General features: G+C 46.7%; 1 protein-coding gene across 1 annotated transcript; it reads right to left on the bottom strand.

Moving 5' to 3' along the window:
* Window positions 1-4,642: 4,642 nt before the first annotated feature.
* Window positions 4,643-12,857, bottom strand: LOC140247086 (intraflagellar transport protein 88 homolog). The gene is made up of 4 exons (XM_072326391.1): window positions 12,757-12,857; window positions 8,554-8,614; window positions 5,306-5,398; window positions 4,643-4,911 (listed from the first exon to the last, which is right to left on the bottom strand). The coding sequence occupies exons 1-4, from the start codon at window positions 12,829-12,831 to the stop codon at window positions 4,790-4,792; spliced, it is 351 nt and encodes a 116-aa protein (XP_072182492.1). The 5' UTR covers window positions 12,832-12,857; the 3' UTR covers window positions 4,643-4,789.
* Window positions 12,858-13,070: the final 213 nt, after the last annotated feature.

Raw genomic sequence — 13,070 nt, 5'->3', positions numbered from 1 at the left:
AGTCTGTTTTCTGATTGGTTATTTTCCTTCTTCATTAGAACTGCAAAAAGCAAAATAAATCAATAAATAAAATGCTGGCAGTTGAGGGGCGGGCCTTCCATCAGCTCCCATTGTACACCTGCCATAGTGATGTCGAGGCAGAGTCACAGAGGATAGAACGGTGGAACCCCCTCCCGTAGGTTAAAAAGGGCAGTGCCAGTGAGCCAGCAGCCCAGAGCGGGCAGCAGCAGCAGAGAAGAGAGGACAACAGCCCCGAGCAGAGCGGACAACAGCAGAGCAGGAGTTGAAGTGAGCCAAGGGAGGGAATGTGCAGCGGCTGAAGTTAGAAGGGATCGGGAGGAGCCGGGAGCCAGGGCTGTAGTGAGAAGCGATAGGGAGAAGCAGGGGCTGTAGTGAGAACGGCTAGGAAGAAGCAGGGACTCAGGTAAGAAGCGATAGAAGCAGGGGCTCAAGTGAGAAGGGGTGGGAGGAGTGGATGAGCACACTGAGGAACATTATAGTGTAGATAGGCACTTCTGCTCCTATTCGCACCACCTGTGCTCTCACTGGTGGTGAAAGGGGGTTTTTATCTTCTAGGCCAGGGACACAGCCGGAACACGGCATGCTCCTGGTGTCAGCCCTGCAGCTGTCAGTACATGAGAGCACTGCACCTCCGGCCCTCGCTGTTCCTGTGAGTCTCCAGGTGTGCCTCCCAATAAAGCTTGATTTGTGAATCCATTGGTTGGTCCCTCTCCTTTGTGCGGTCCCTCTTTCCTTATGACACTGACACGTCTTTACACGTGTGTGCCTGCGTGTGGTGTGTGCACTTGTAGACACAGACAGAGTGTACCCATGATACATGTAGGGATCAAACCTCTTTATTTTACACCCTTCCTGCGCATCCAAGAGTCTCTACAGTGACAGCACAATGAGCTCTGAGGTCACAGAACCGCAGCGCCCTGTGAAAGCAAGTGAGCCAACCACCATGTGCTCAGCACAGCACCGTGAGCCGGGACGCCATGAGGCTGTGAGGCCGTGGGGCTGTGAGGCCGTGGGGCTGTGAGGCCGTGGGGCTGTGAGGCCGTGGGGCTGTGAGGCCGTGAGGCCGGGGCGCCCCGTGCTGCTCCGCACAGACCGCAGTGTGGGCTCGGCCGTTGCCAGGGGTACAACGGGACGGTTTTCAGCCGAGGCCGTCAATGCGGGGAGCACGTCAGCGCCTTTGCTGTTTCCTCTGAGAAATCGTTATCCTTCGTGACCGATCCGCACCGACTGCAGCGTGCCTCACAATAAAGCTGTGTTTCACGAACCCACCGGTCGGTTCTCTGCTGCGCTCCTTCTTGACTTCAGCGCTCGGGGCTGGGCTGTCTCCCCGCCGGAGCGCTCGCCTCCTCCGTGAGCGCCCGCGATCCTCCTGGCACGCGAGGCCAGGAGAGATGCGGCGAGGCGCGGGGCGCTTTTCCAGCCGCTCCTCCGCCGGGACACAGCCAGCGGCACGCTCCCCTCGCCTTCCTCGAGCGGCCCGATCGCCGGGCGCGCCGCCGCCATGCAGCGAGGCAGGGTGAGGAGGGGCGGCGGGCGGGGGGGGACCGCGCGGTCGGGAGCGGGTCGGGCGCGGGGCGCGAGGGGCGGCGGGCGGCGGCCCCCCTGACGGCTGCCCGTTGCAGGTGCTGACGGCGCTGCTGTGCGCGGCGCTGCTCCCGCTCCGCTCGGACGCCGCCAAAGCGCCCAAACGCCCGGCCCGGCCCCGGAGCTGCGGCGAGCGGCCCGAGGAGCTGCTGGAGCAGCTGTACGGCCGGCTGGCGGCCGGCATGCTCGGCGCCTTCCACCACACCCTGCAGCCCGAGCCGCCCGGCCGCCAGCACAACGCCAGCTGCCCCGCGGGGACCCGGCCGGGCGGCGACAAGAGGCTCCGGCTGCCCGTCAACCTGCGCAGCGCCTCGCCGTGGGCCTACAGGTGACCGACGGGGCGGCGGGGGAGCGCCGGGTGGGGCCGGGAGGCGGCGGGGCCGGGCTCCGGGTGGGCCCGCGTGGCGCGGTGCCCTGACGGCCGGGAGGCGGCGGCCCCGAGGGCTGCTGCTGCGGGACGGGACAACCGGGGGGTGTTCGATGGGCAGGTGTGAGCCGCTCCTGGCGGGAGGAGCCCGCTGGGGAGAGCCGGAGGAAGCCGGAGGCGTGAGCTGGAGCCGTAGGTCCCGCAGACTTCAGCGCGGCTCCTCGTAGCGATCGCCGGGAACGTTCGTTCTGTGGCGCGGCCGTCGCCCGCTTCTCCTTCATGATTCTCCCCTGCCGAGAGAAAAGCGGTCGGTTTGCCCCATCGGCCTTTTATAAACAAAGTTCTTTTAGAAATAGTCATTTGTGTGATACGTTTCTGTAAGCGGACTGAGAGCTTTGGGACCGGAGTGTGAGGAACACCTACTGCAAGCGCAGGTATCTGTGTGTAGCTTGTGCCGAATAGCGCTGCCGTCAGAAAAGGACTCTCTTCAGAAATCAGGGGGTTCCATCCTCAGCCTCTCTGGGCAGGCATTGCTTTTCAGTTGGAGCTCTGTGTATGCTTCGTGCTTAACAGAGAATGCTGTCCTGTAACAGACCCCATTTCTCCTCCATCGTTGGTACTGTGAGACACTGCACGATGTGTGTGGAAAGTGTACGGTACAGAATTGCCCATTAAGAAGAGCGATGTGCTTTGGTGATGACAACCTGCTGTTTCGCAGGCTGTGCAGCCAGATCCAGGAAGTGTCAGGAGGACCAGCTCTGCTGCACAGTGTTCAGAGGACAGCTGCTCACCTGGTCAACTCCCTCGGCAGTCTCCCAAATACCCTCAGAGCTGTTGTGTATCTCTGTTATGGTTTTATCATTTGGTTGGTGTTGGTATTCCACATCAAAACATCATGTAGGATAATGGGAGTTAAGGGGACAAATCTATTTTCTGCGGGCTGCCTTCAATGTGCATGTGGGGAGCGGCACCGGAGGGGAGGTCGGGAAGGGGACGTGGTTTCTGTCCCGGCGCCCTGCGAGGAGACAGCGTGGTCGGAGCTTCCCGCCTCCCGCAGCCCGTCGGTGAGATTGGGATTTGGTTTTCTCCTTGTTGAAACTCTCTCGTTGTTGTTTAGTGTTACTGGGTTTATTAAACTGCCGTTCGTTCTCAGATCATCCTTTCTTCATTTTTTTTCCCCCTCCTAGACCCATTCGCGGTCTCCCTTCCCGTCCCCTCTCCCGGAGCGCACGTGGCCGGGCCGCGCCGCACCGCGCCGTTAGGGAAGAGAGGTACTTTTGTTCCTGCCCCCCTGGGTTTGTTCCCTTGTCACGGTGGGTTCGTGAAACACAGCTTTATTGTGAGGCACGCTGCAGTCGGTGCGGATCGGTCACGAAGGATAACGATTTCTCCGAGAAAACAGCAAAGGCGCTGACGTGCTCCCCGCATTGACGGCCTCGGCTGAAAACCGTCCCGTTGTACCCCTGGCAACGGCCGAGCCCACACTGCGGTCTGTGCGGAGCAGCACGGGGCGCCCCGGCCTCATGGCCTCACAGCCCCATGGCTTCACAGCCTCATGGCCTCACAGCCCCACGGCCTCACAGCCCCATGGCTTCACAGCCCCACGGCCTCACAGCCCCATGGCCTCACAGCCTCATGGCATCCCGGCTCACGGTGCTGTGCTGAGCACATGGTGGTTGGCTCACGTGCTTTCACAGGGCGCTGCGGTTCTGTGACCTCATAGCTCCTTGTGCTGTCACTGTAGAGGCTCTTGGATACGCAGGAAGGGTGTAAAATAAACAGAGGTTTGATCCCTACATGTATCATGGGTACACTCTGTCCGTGTCTACAAGTGCACACACCACACGCAGGCACACACGTGTAAAGACGTGTCAGTGTCATAAGGAAAGAGGGACCGCACAAAGGAGAGGGACCAACCAATGGATTCACAAATCAAGCTTTATTGGGAGGCACACCTGGAGACTCACAGGAACAGCGAGGGCCGGAGGTGCAGTGCTCTCATGTACTGACAGCTGCAGGGCTGACACCAGGAGCATGCCGTGTTCCGGCTGTGTCCCTGGCCTAGAAGATAAAAACCTCCTTTCACCACCAGTGCGAGCACTGGTGGTGCGAATAGGAGAAGAAGTGCCTATCTACACTATAATGTCCCTCACAGTGCTCATCCACTCCTCCCACCCCTTCTCACCTGAGCCCCTGCTTCTATCGCTTCTTACCTGAGTCCCTGCATCTTCCTAGCCGTTCTCACTACAGCCCCTGCTTCTCCCTATCGCTTCTCACTACAGCAGCTCCTCCCGATCCCTTCTAACTACAGCCCCTGCACATTCCCTCCTTTCTCACTTCAGCTCCTGCTCTGCTGTTGTCCGCTCTGCTCGGGTCTGTTGTCCTTGCTGCTGTTGTCCTCTCTTCTCTGCTGCTGCTGTCCACTCTGCTCGGGGCTGCTGCCCGCTCTGGGCTGCTGGCTCACTGGCACTGCCCTTTTTATACCTACGGGAGGGGGTTCCACCGTTCTATCCTCTGTGACTCTGCCTCGACATCACTATGGCAGGTGTACAATGGGAGCTGGTGGAAGGCCCGCCCCTCAACTGCCAGCATTTTATTTATTGATTTATTTTGCTTTTTGCAGTTCTAATGAAGAAGGAAAATAACCAATCATAAAACAGACTGTAACTTCAAATCCAAAACGTTTAATATATGGTACCACAAACACAAAAGTGTTTCAACAATTATTTCATTAAAACCTGGTACAAAACCATCTCAAAGAGGCATTTTCATGGCTAAAAATTTTAGAAGGAGAAAAGATTTTGAGTGGAGCACATATTATTCTGGAAGCAAATCCTCTCCTAGTTCTTCATCAGCAAAGTCATCTTCCTCTGTTCTTTTCCTTGCTGCAGTTTTAGGTCTTTCTGCTTGTGGGCCAAGTGGGTCTATGTAGGAAGCATCTGGGATTTAAACAAGTACATTGGAAACAGTTATCTGCAAGTACTTGTAGCTTGGTTTTAAACACCTCTCATCAAACACAAGACTGCTTTCTAACATATCAAACATCTGGAAAGGCTTCTTCTTTGAAATGCAGACTAGAAAGATCACTGAAGGAGAAGAAGATCCCACATTTGGATTCTTAAGATATTTTTTCCTGACCAAACCTTGCAGCAGACAAACAGTAACATCAATGAATGTTTAGTTGGGCCACATTCCTTAATATGTACAGATCCTTTAAAGTGAGCTCTGAACTAATTGTGCAATTACTGCACTTGCTCTTCCAATAACACAGTTTCTCTACTTCCCCTCTCTCTGAGGGTCTGGGAAGTCACAAAGTGCAAGATGCCCACTTGCCTATTTCTTTACTGCTGCTGCTTTCATAGGGCTCACTGGTTCCAGGCAAAGCTTTTAGTTTGGCACTCAGTCTTTCCCCTTTGCTACCAGCATCTGGAAGGCAAAAATAAATTAATAAATTATATATATATATACTTAAAAATAGTGAAAAGGCAAGGAACATGTTGTCATGTGCTGTGAAATCAGGATACAACAACAACATAACTTCATTACTTTCTTTCAAACAAGATTTGGGTGAAACCATCCTTTCACGATGGAGTCAGGACTCATTTGTAACAGCCATTATCAAAACACACCAGGCACCGTGCGATGCTTTTTGTTTTTGGCTTTTAACTTTGCAGTGAACACATCAGACTATTTCTACTTCCAATGCTGACGTCTCAGTTGCTTACAAGTTAAAGTCACACGCTGGAGCTAAAACCATGGTGGTAAACATAAAGCGTGGTCACACTGCATCCAGTTCCCTTTATAAATGTAAAACATTTGTTTAATGGCCGGTTTTACATGGCAGAGGAATGAATAAAACAACATGCTGCAAAAGTAACCCCAGCTTGGAATAATCCTATTTAAAGGAGCAATACCTCTAGCTAAGAAAATGTTAAACTGCTCTGTTTTTATATGTCCAACTTAGGAAGATACTCCTATGTACAACAATACAAGCCTTTAAAGCCAATACATTTATGTTTATATTTAAACAAATGCCATCGCTTTCGATTACAGTGATGAGATTAATGCATCAGACACTGTTTGAGCATCACACAATAGACATTAATAGAATTTTGGCAGTCCGATTGATCAAATGTTTAATAACGAAGCACACACTCAGCCAATGCTTCTGAAGACTACAGAAGTTTCATCAAATCCAGAACGTATTTAAATGCAGCTCTTGGCACCTTTCACATTAGGGATGAAGGCACCGTCCTTGGCGAAGAAAAGGGCTTTGGTTGGAGTTAACCAGCAGGCTTGGACTAGATGATCTGCAGAGCTCCCTTCCAGCCCCTACAGTTCTATGATTCTGTGACCCAGAAGAAGAATACTGTCAGTGTAGCACCACACTATTATGAAAAAACCAAGGAAAGAAGTGGGAATCTGGTGTAATTTTTCTTTAACTTTTACTTTTAACTCCACCAAAGTTCATTTTGCTTTGAAAAAAAAAAATAAATGTTTCAAAGCAAAACTTCTCAACTGTTGACCACAAGTTGTTTCTGGTGTATCAGTTGAGCCAACTCCTCGGGTGAGTCCATGCGCAGCAAGCAGGTTAAGATGGCCACATCATTCAGGTATTTCCCACACGATTACAAAAAGAACTTTTCTTGAAGGCACATGACGCAGCCAACAGAGCCATCCCAAAGCCATTTGAAATTAAGGAGGCACAAACAGGCACACAAGGAAAATAACAGCAATCACGCAGCACTTGCTGCAGAGTAACAGGAATAGTCTTTTGCTTCAACCACAGTGAAGATTATTTGGGATGCTCAGTGCCCTAATATCCATAATATTATGCATATTAGTATGAAGAGGTTCCTATGAGGTGCTAAAGGGTGTCTGAATACAGAATGTTTGCTTGGGATGGACAAACTCATTTCTCCTCTAACATCACCGAATGAAATAAGAGACATCTCAGTTCTTCTCATGGCTTGTTTTTTTTCCCCCCAAATGCATCTGGATAGGCTTAGGTACCAGGGAGAGTACACAACGCTCAGCCTTTCATCTACTGAACCCTGTACTGCTTCTCTGGGCTCCTGTCCGAGACATCATGACTCCTCATGTACAACTGCCTTCTCATCTGGTACAACACTCCCCATTCAGAGAGCAGGGCAAATGCAGAGACCAAGTAAACACTGCTATGGTAAGGTATTCCTTAAGGTCACACTTTCACTTATCTATGAAAGGCCTTATGGTCTTGGACTGCAGAAATCCCTTATAGCAGTAAAAACCATAATGCCCAGACTTCCAAGCGCTGGATGTTAGTATCACCTCTCTGCAAAACTCAAAGAAAGCGAGGGAACAAGATTATTAAAGAGGAAATTGTTGACAACTGCTGAAACTCAGACGTGCTGTTAAAAATCCTGCAGGCTTTTTTGCCTTTTTTTTTTTTAATTAACAAAAATGTTAAGGGTATGTACTAATGCAATCTTCTTCTAACATGAATCACAAAGATCCCAAATCAATAATCTGATATTCATGTAGAGAAGAAACTTTTTGCATTTATAGAGAGAATGTGCTCAGTTTTGGTAAGCAGTTCAGATGTAATGCTTATTCCTCTCACAACACAAGAGTAGACTTTAACACTGACACTTACATAGACGTTAGTTTTCTTGGTCACTTTTCTTCCATGATTTCAAAGCTTCTCTGGTGAAACTGCTGAGCTAAAAAAAAAGGAATGAGAACTCATGAGAATCCAGTACCAATTGTTAACCCTTAGAGAACTCAGTAGAGCATCTTCCTGAATGCCAAAGCATTCTAAAATATTCCTTCTAATACGATGCTAGCAATTTTCATGACCCTATAGAACTGGATCAGTGTTTTAATCAATGGATAAATAAAATTACCAGTTAGTTACCAGTAAAGAAAAAAATGCATGAAGTGATTCACTGAAAAAGGAAGAGAATACAACTAACAATTTCTAGGTGAGATCTTTTATGATACCGAATGATGTAAAATAAAAATGAAAGCAGAATACCAATGCATAACTTCCTATTTGGGTCAAGATGGACTTTATTCCAGCTGGCCAAAGTAGCCAGAAGTCTGGTAGTTTCCTTAGAACAGCAGAGGGGAACAGTCAGGTTTAACAGTATAATGTCTCATACATTTATTAATGAAAGGGAAGAATCATTAGCTCTGTAATATGTGGGCTGCCCAGTAGGGAAGAGACTACACAGGCAAGCTTCCAGATTTACCTTCCTACAGCTCTACATTTAAGAAACTCAGCATTGTGAATCTACAGGAGCAGAGTCTTAACAGTCAAGAGAACGAGCTTTTCTCTAAGGAAGCCTCTAGCACTTCATCTCTGCCATGCTGGGAAAAGAGGAAGAAAGAGCAAGAAGGTAACACAGGGGTCTTCCAATTACAGGGTTGGTAGCACAACATAGACTCTTGAACACGCACCAAACACTACTTGATTATTACTCAATGCTTATTTGTGTGCATTTATAAATGCAAGGAGGTTCTATAAACATTTTAAGAAAAACTATTTTCTTTGAAATCCCGACAGGCCTGATATTTAAGCAGAGGCATTAAGTACTTACCTCCACCAGCACTTCCTTCCCTGCGGTTACGTGCACTGCCATCTCTGCCAGATTTAATGCGCTGCAGAACAGTGAAACAGGTTTAAAAAGAACAGAACAGAACTCCCATTTACTAATGTATGCTAGAAATAATTATTAAAAACTCAACCTAGCTTATTACTAGAACAGGAGAAGAACATTAAATTACGTTTATCCCACTGTAAGTAATAAACTCTATGCTTTCAGAGCACAGAATTATCCCAAAATCAGTGTTAAGGCCAATGTTTATGTAAAACTGGAGTCCTGTGAAATTCAAACAGACTATCTCGATAAATTGTTTTTCTTCAGATAAAATTTATACAAGGAACGTGCATAAAAATACTCCAGATGAACCTCTGTGAAGTACAGCTGAAAAAACAGGCAACACAGCCCTCCTTGCATGAGTTCAAAGTAGCCTCTGCCCATTAACATCTTGCAAATCCCACAGGCGTATTATTAGTGTAACGTTTCAAGGGAGGGGGGAAGTAGGGAGATGTATGAAAAGATCTATTCACCCCATAGGTCTTAAACTTTGGATACCTGGCATGGCACTGCAATTTACAGCAAAACTTAATTTGCTGTTGAGTGTTAAATGGAAGATAAAGGCGAAGGCAAATACTTCAAAAACTATGCTTAAAAACTCAGCTCTTGCTCATAAGACGGTACCACGAACATCTTCCAGCTGTGTGTTTTTTTAGAGCTATTTGAAAACCCTGACAGTTTATCAAAGCAATACCTCTGCATCACATGGCAGAAATGGCTTCTCCTGGCTAAACACCAAAGTTCTCATACACATATACTGTCAGTTACAAGATGGCACATCTCGGATAGGGGCTGTTTTATGGCCAGATACAAATAGTCAGCATTTCAGGCACTCAGCTGCCAATAAAAGTCATCTCTGTATCCTACAGAATTCAGGTTCTGCTTAAAACGTGTGCACGCTACTTAACCACGTGCTTGGGACAATTGCTGTAGCTTCTTCACTCATTTTTCACCAGAAAAGTAACTCGGAGTCTGGCAAAGTTGGAACGACCCAGATGTGGAAGAACTTCCAAGCTTCTCGCCAACAGAAAAAGGAACAACCTTTACATCAAAATTCACAGGAGTCAGACAGGAAAGCAGCATGCCTAGCGTGAAACCTGGAACGGTGCTGGAACTATCCAGCCTGGGACCAGAATCCTTGTACTCTCTATTTCTTTTGGGAAACCTTCAAGTCTGGAATATGCTCTCTCAGTTCTGGGCTAAGCATCCCGTTCGTGCTTTGGGAAGAATGTTCAGCCTGTCCAGGCAGTGAAGGACTGACAAGATACAGCTGCAGAAGTTCAGCCTTTGTCTATCAGAGGGACGCAGTCCCTACGTGATAGAGCTGTGGTGGTGTTTACATCCTTGGACTTTACTCCCACAGTGTTGCAGAAGTACTAAAGCTGAAGCGTACGACTAATCCCTGTACAGTTCCAACTGAGTAAAAAGCAGATACTTAAAATAGGTCCAGTCACTTCCACCCCCAACATTTCTCTCTTAAGACTGCAAAAGAAAGGTAGGTTGGTGAGTCCAGATGTAGGTGCCTGAAGGCAAACACAGCAAGTCCCCCGTGGTGTTTGCGCCGATCATCACTTCACACCACACCCAATCAGTCTCACTTTTTCAGTCATTAAGCTCACTTAAAGGAAATAAATGGTAATGTATGTACACATGGGAGCCACGGAGGTTGAGTGAACTTCTACACTAATACCTGCCTTTTTTTTTTTTTACACTGAAACATGAAAAAGAAAAATTAATGCTGTTAAAAAAAAAAGACAGGAAGGTTACAGCAAAAATCCAATACTGTGAGAGACAGGGAGAAAAACTTCTACAGTGAATGAAGGCCACAGATGTTCCCAGATTCTTGTCTGGAAGTATTTAACAACTTGCCCATATTGGAGACCGAGTGAAGAAAGAACTCCAGAATATTTCTTTTGGTATAAACTCCATGTGGATATACTTCTTCTGGCAAAACGGTGCCAGAACAGCAAATTTTGATACATTTCCATGCAGATACAAAGTCAGTGCTCAAACTTTGAAAAGCAAGTATATTACAGTGCCATTCACCCTTATGGTCTTTGCTGTGTGCAACTGACAATCCAGGTGTTAGTTGAAAGCTGTGAGCAGGAATTGTGTTATATCTGGTTTTGTTAACTGAAACCAGTGCTCCTACTAGAAATCTACGCAGTGAAATATTAACCCTTGATCATTTTAGAGCTCGAAATATAGTTTACACGTGCACGAATGACAGAAGGCGATCCTTAAGACAAAAATACCCAGTCATTCCCAAAGCCGGATGGTGGCAGACATAAGAACAACTTCCCACCTCCCCAGAACAACAAAACACCAAAACCAAGGGATGGAAACCCAGATGTAACACCACCAACAAAAAACAGCACTGGTGTTGAGACTCTCTTGCACAACTGGATTCCACTAAGATCTCTACCATTCACTTAGTACTCAGTGAAGTCCCTTAACTCAGTGTAGTCAGAACAAAAAAACCCAACATTTTAAGCATAATTAATGCGCTACTAAACTACCAGTTCTTAAATAACTTTAACAATTTAATCGTATAAATATTTACTGGTAGCTTTTTCCTCACCAGACAGTACAGAAATACATCCAGGAAGGACCAATCAAGCTTCCACCAGGAAATAAGCATTTAGAATTTCGACACGACATTTTTTCCCCACATATTTAATTATCAGTTTTCTTAAGAGAAAGATACGTGTTTCCTTAGAACCCTCAACATTTACAGATGAATGATTATTCATTCATATAAACATAATTAAAATCTTCACTGGAAAAAACAAACAAACAAAACCACTGGAATTCTGTACCAAGCATGAGATTACTTCTGCACCTCTAGGAACCTCTCTCACCATCTAAGGTAACTGAGCATTTAACTGGTTTCACAGCTGAACTTTCCTGGGTACAGCACTGAGGAATTGGATGTTATTGCAGAGAACTCTGGCTGTCACTGACTTCATAGTGAGATTGTCTAGAAACTAAGGAAAGCCTGTTTAACACACTTCAGAGAGGTCTCCATTCAGAGTTCTGTAGCGTAGGAATATCTGGTTATCTGCTTTGCATACTGATGCCATTATGCAAGAGACATGGATGAACACTAGCCCAGTGTATTTGATCCCCTACATTTGCAAACTGCCTTCTTGAGTCCATTTTCAGAAAGCATTAAGATTTACATTTACAGAAAATCCAAACCACCACACTTCAAATGGCCCACAGAGCAGGCTTGTAGCATAAAGTTGGAATCCTTTGAACAGCATTCCCCCGTCTGAGTTCTTTTCATTTTTGAAATGCTCCAGTCTACTCATGCATACTTAGACTCTCTGGAATTGAAGTAAAACTGCAGTAACTGAGGATGTATTTACACATTATCCAACACTGAAAGGGAGCCAGTAAGTCTTACTAGCACAACATAAATTAGGTAAAACTTCAATGTGCCCTAATGTGACAACGTAGTTTTCATACAATTCACTGGAAAGAAAGAGCAAACTTGAGTATACTGCAGCTCCGTAACGCAGACAATGCTTTCCAATTAAGAAGCTGATTTTAACTTTAAAATCTTAGTTTACCACGGGAATAACAAGAAAATTAAGAACACACACTGCTCTGAATGCAACGCAAGTTGTGATTTCACACCTTTCACAGCTTGTAACTTTTCCATGGAAATTCTTTCTCAGTTTAACATAAATGATTTACTTCATGCTTATGTAACCTGCTAATGTTGCGGTCCTGTAATAGCAAAAAGGAGTTCTACAACATGGAGAAATTCTTGCACTCCCCTCTCTCTCTATAGCTGCATTATTGCTTGGCTGGTAAATATACTTTTCACGCTCTGGCAAAGCAGTAGGAAAGACGACATTCCAGAGGAGCTGAATTATGCATGTGGCTCCAGCGTTCCCAACACATCCACATCATCTATCTTTCCCTAATACTGAAAATCACCGAAAATCCAGTGCTCAACAAACATTCTGACAGATTTAATGCTGACCGCTAATTTAAAACTAAAGAACCCAAACCACAGAATATGAGCCTCTCCAAACCTGGAATTTAATACATATTTTATTTTAAAGTACCATCAATGCTGTCTTAGCTTTGTCTGTGGTATGTGGTCCGTATTGCAGAAAGAAACAGGCTTACCTGCTCTCTTATCTCCTTTAATTTTTCCACTTTCTTGAGTTTTGTCATATATTCTTGGACTTCTTTCAGTCCCATGTCTGTGCAGAGACGAACTAAAAATCGGAGGCCTAATTGAAGAACAAACCATTGTGAGAAAAAGGCTTACAAGCAGCTCAAACTACAAGTGCACCCTACCCAAACCAGACATACTGAATGGAGGTACAGACCACTGCAAACAGCTAGGAATACAAGATGATTCCAAATTCAACATCGCTATGAAAGTTATGATACTGTGGAAAAATGTAACACTTCCTGTGATGCGGCGTCTATACCCA

This window comes from Excalfactoria chinensis, chromosome 1 (assembly GCF_039878825.1).
Source record: "Excalfactoria chinensis isolate bCotChi1 chromosome 1, bCotChi1.hap2, whole genome shotgun sequence".
NCBI lineage: Eukaryota > Metazoa > Chordata > Aves > Galliformes > Phasianidae > Excalfactoria > Excalfactoria chinensis.
The sequence above is the reverse complement of the archived record's forward strand: the minus strand, read 5'-3'. Positions and strand labels throughout refer to the sequence as shown.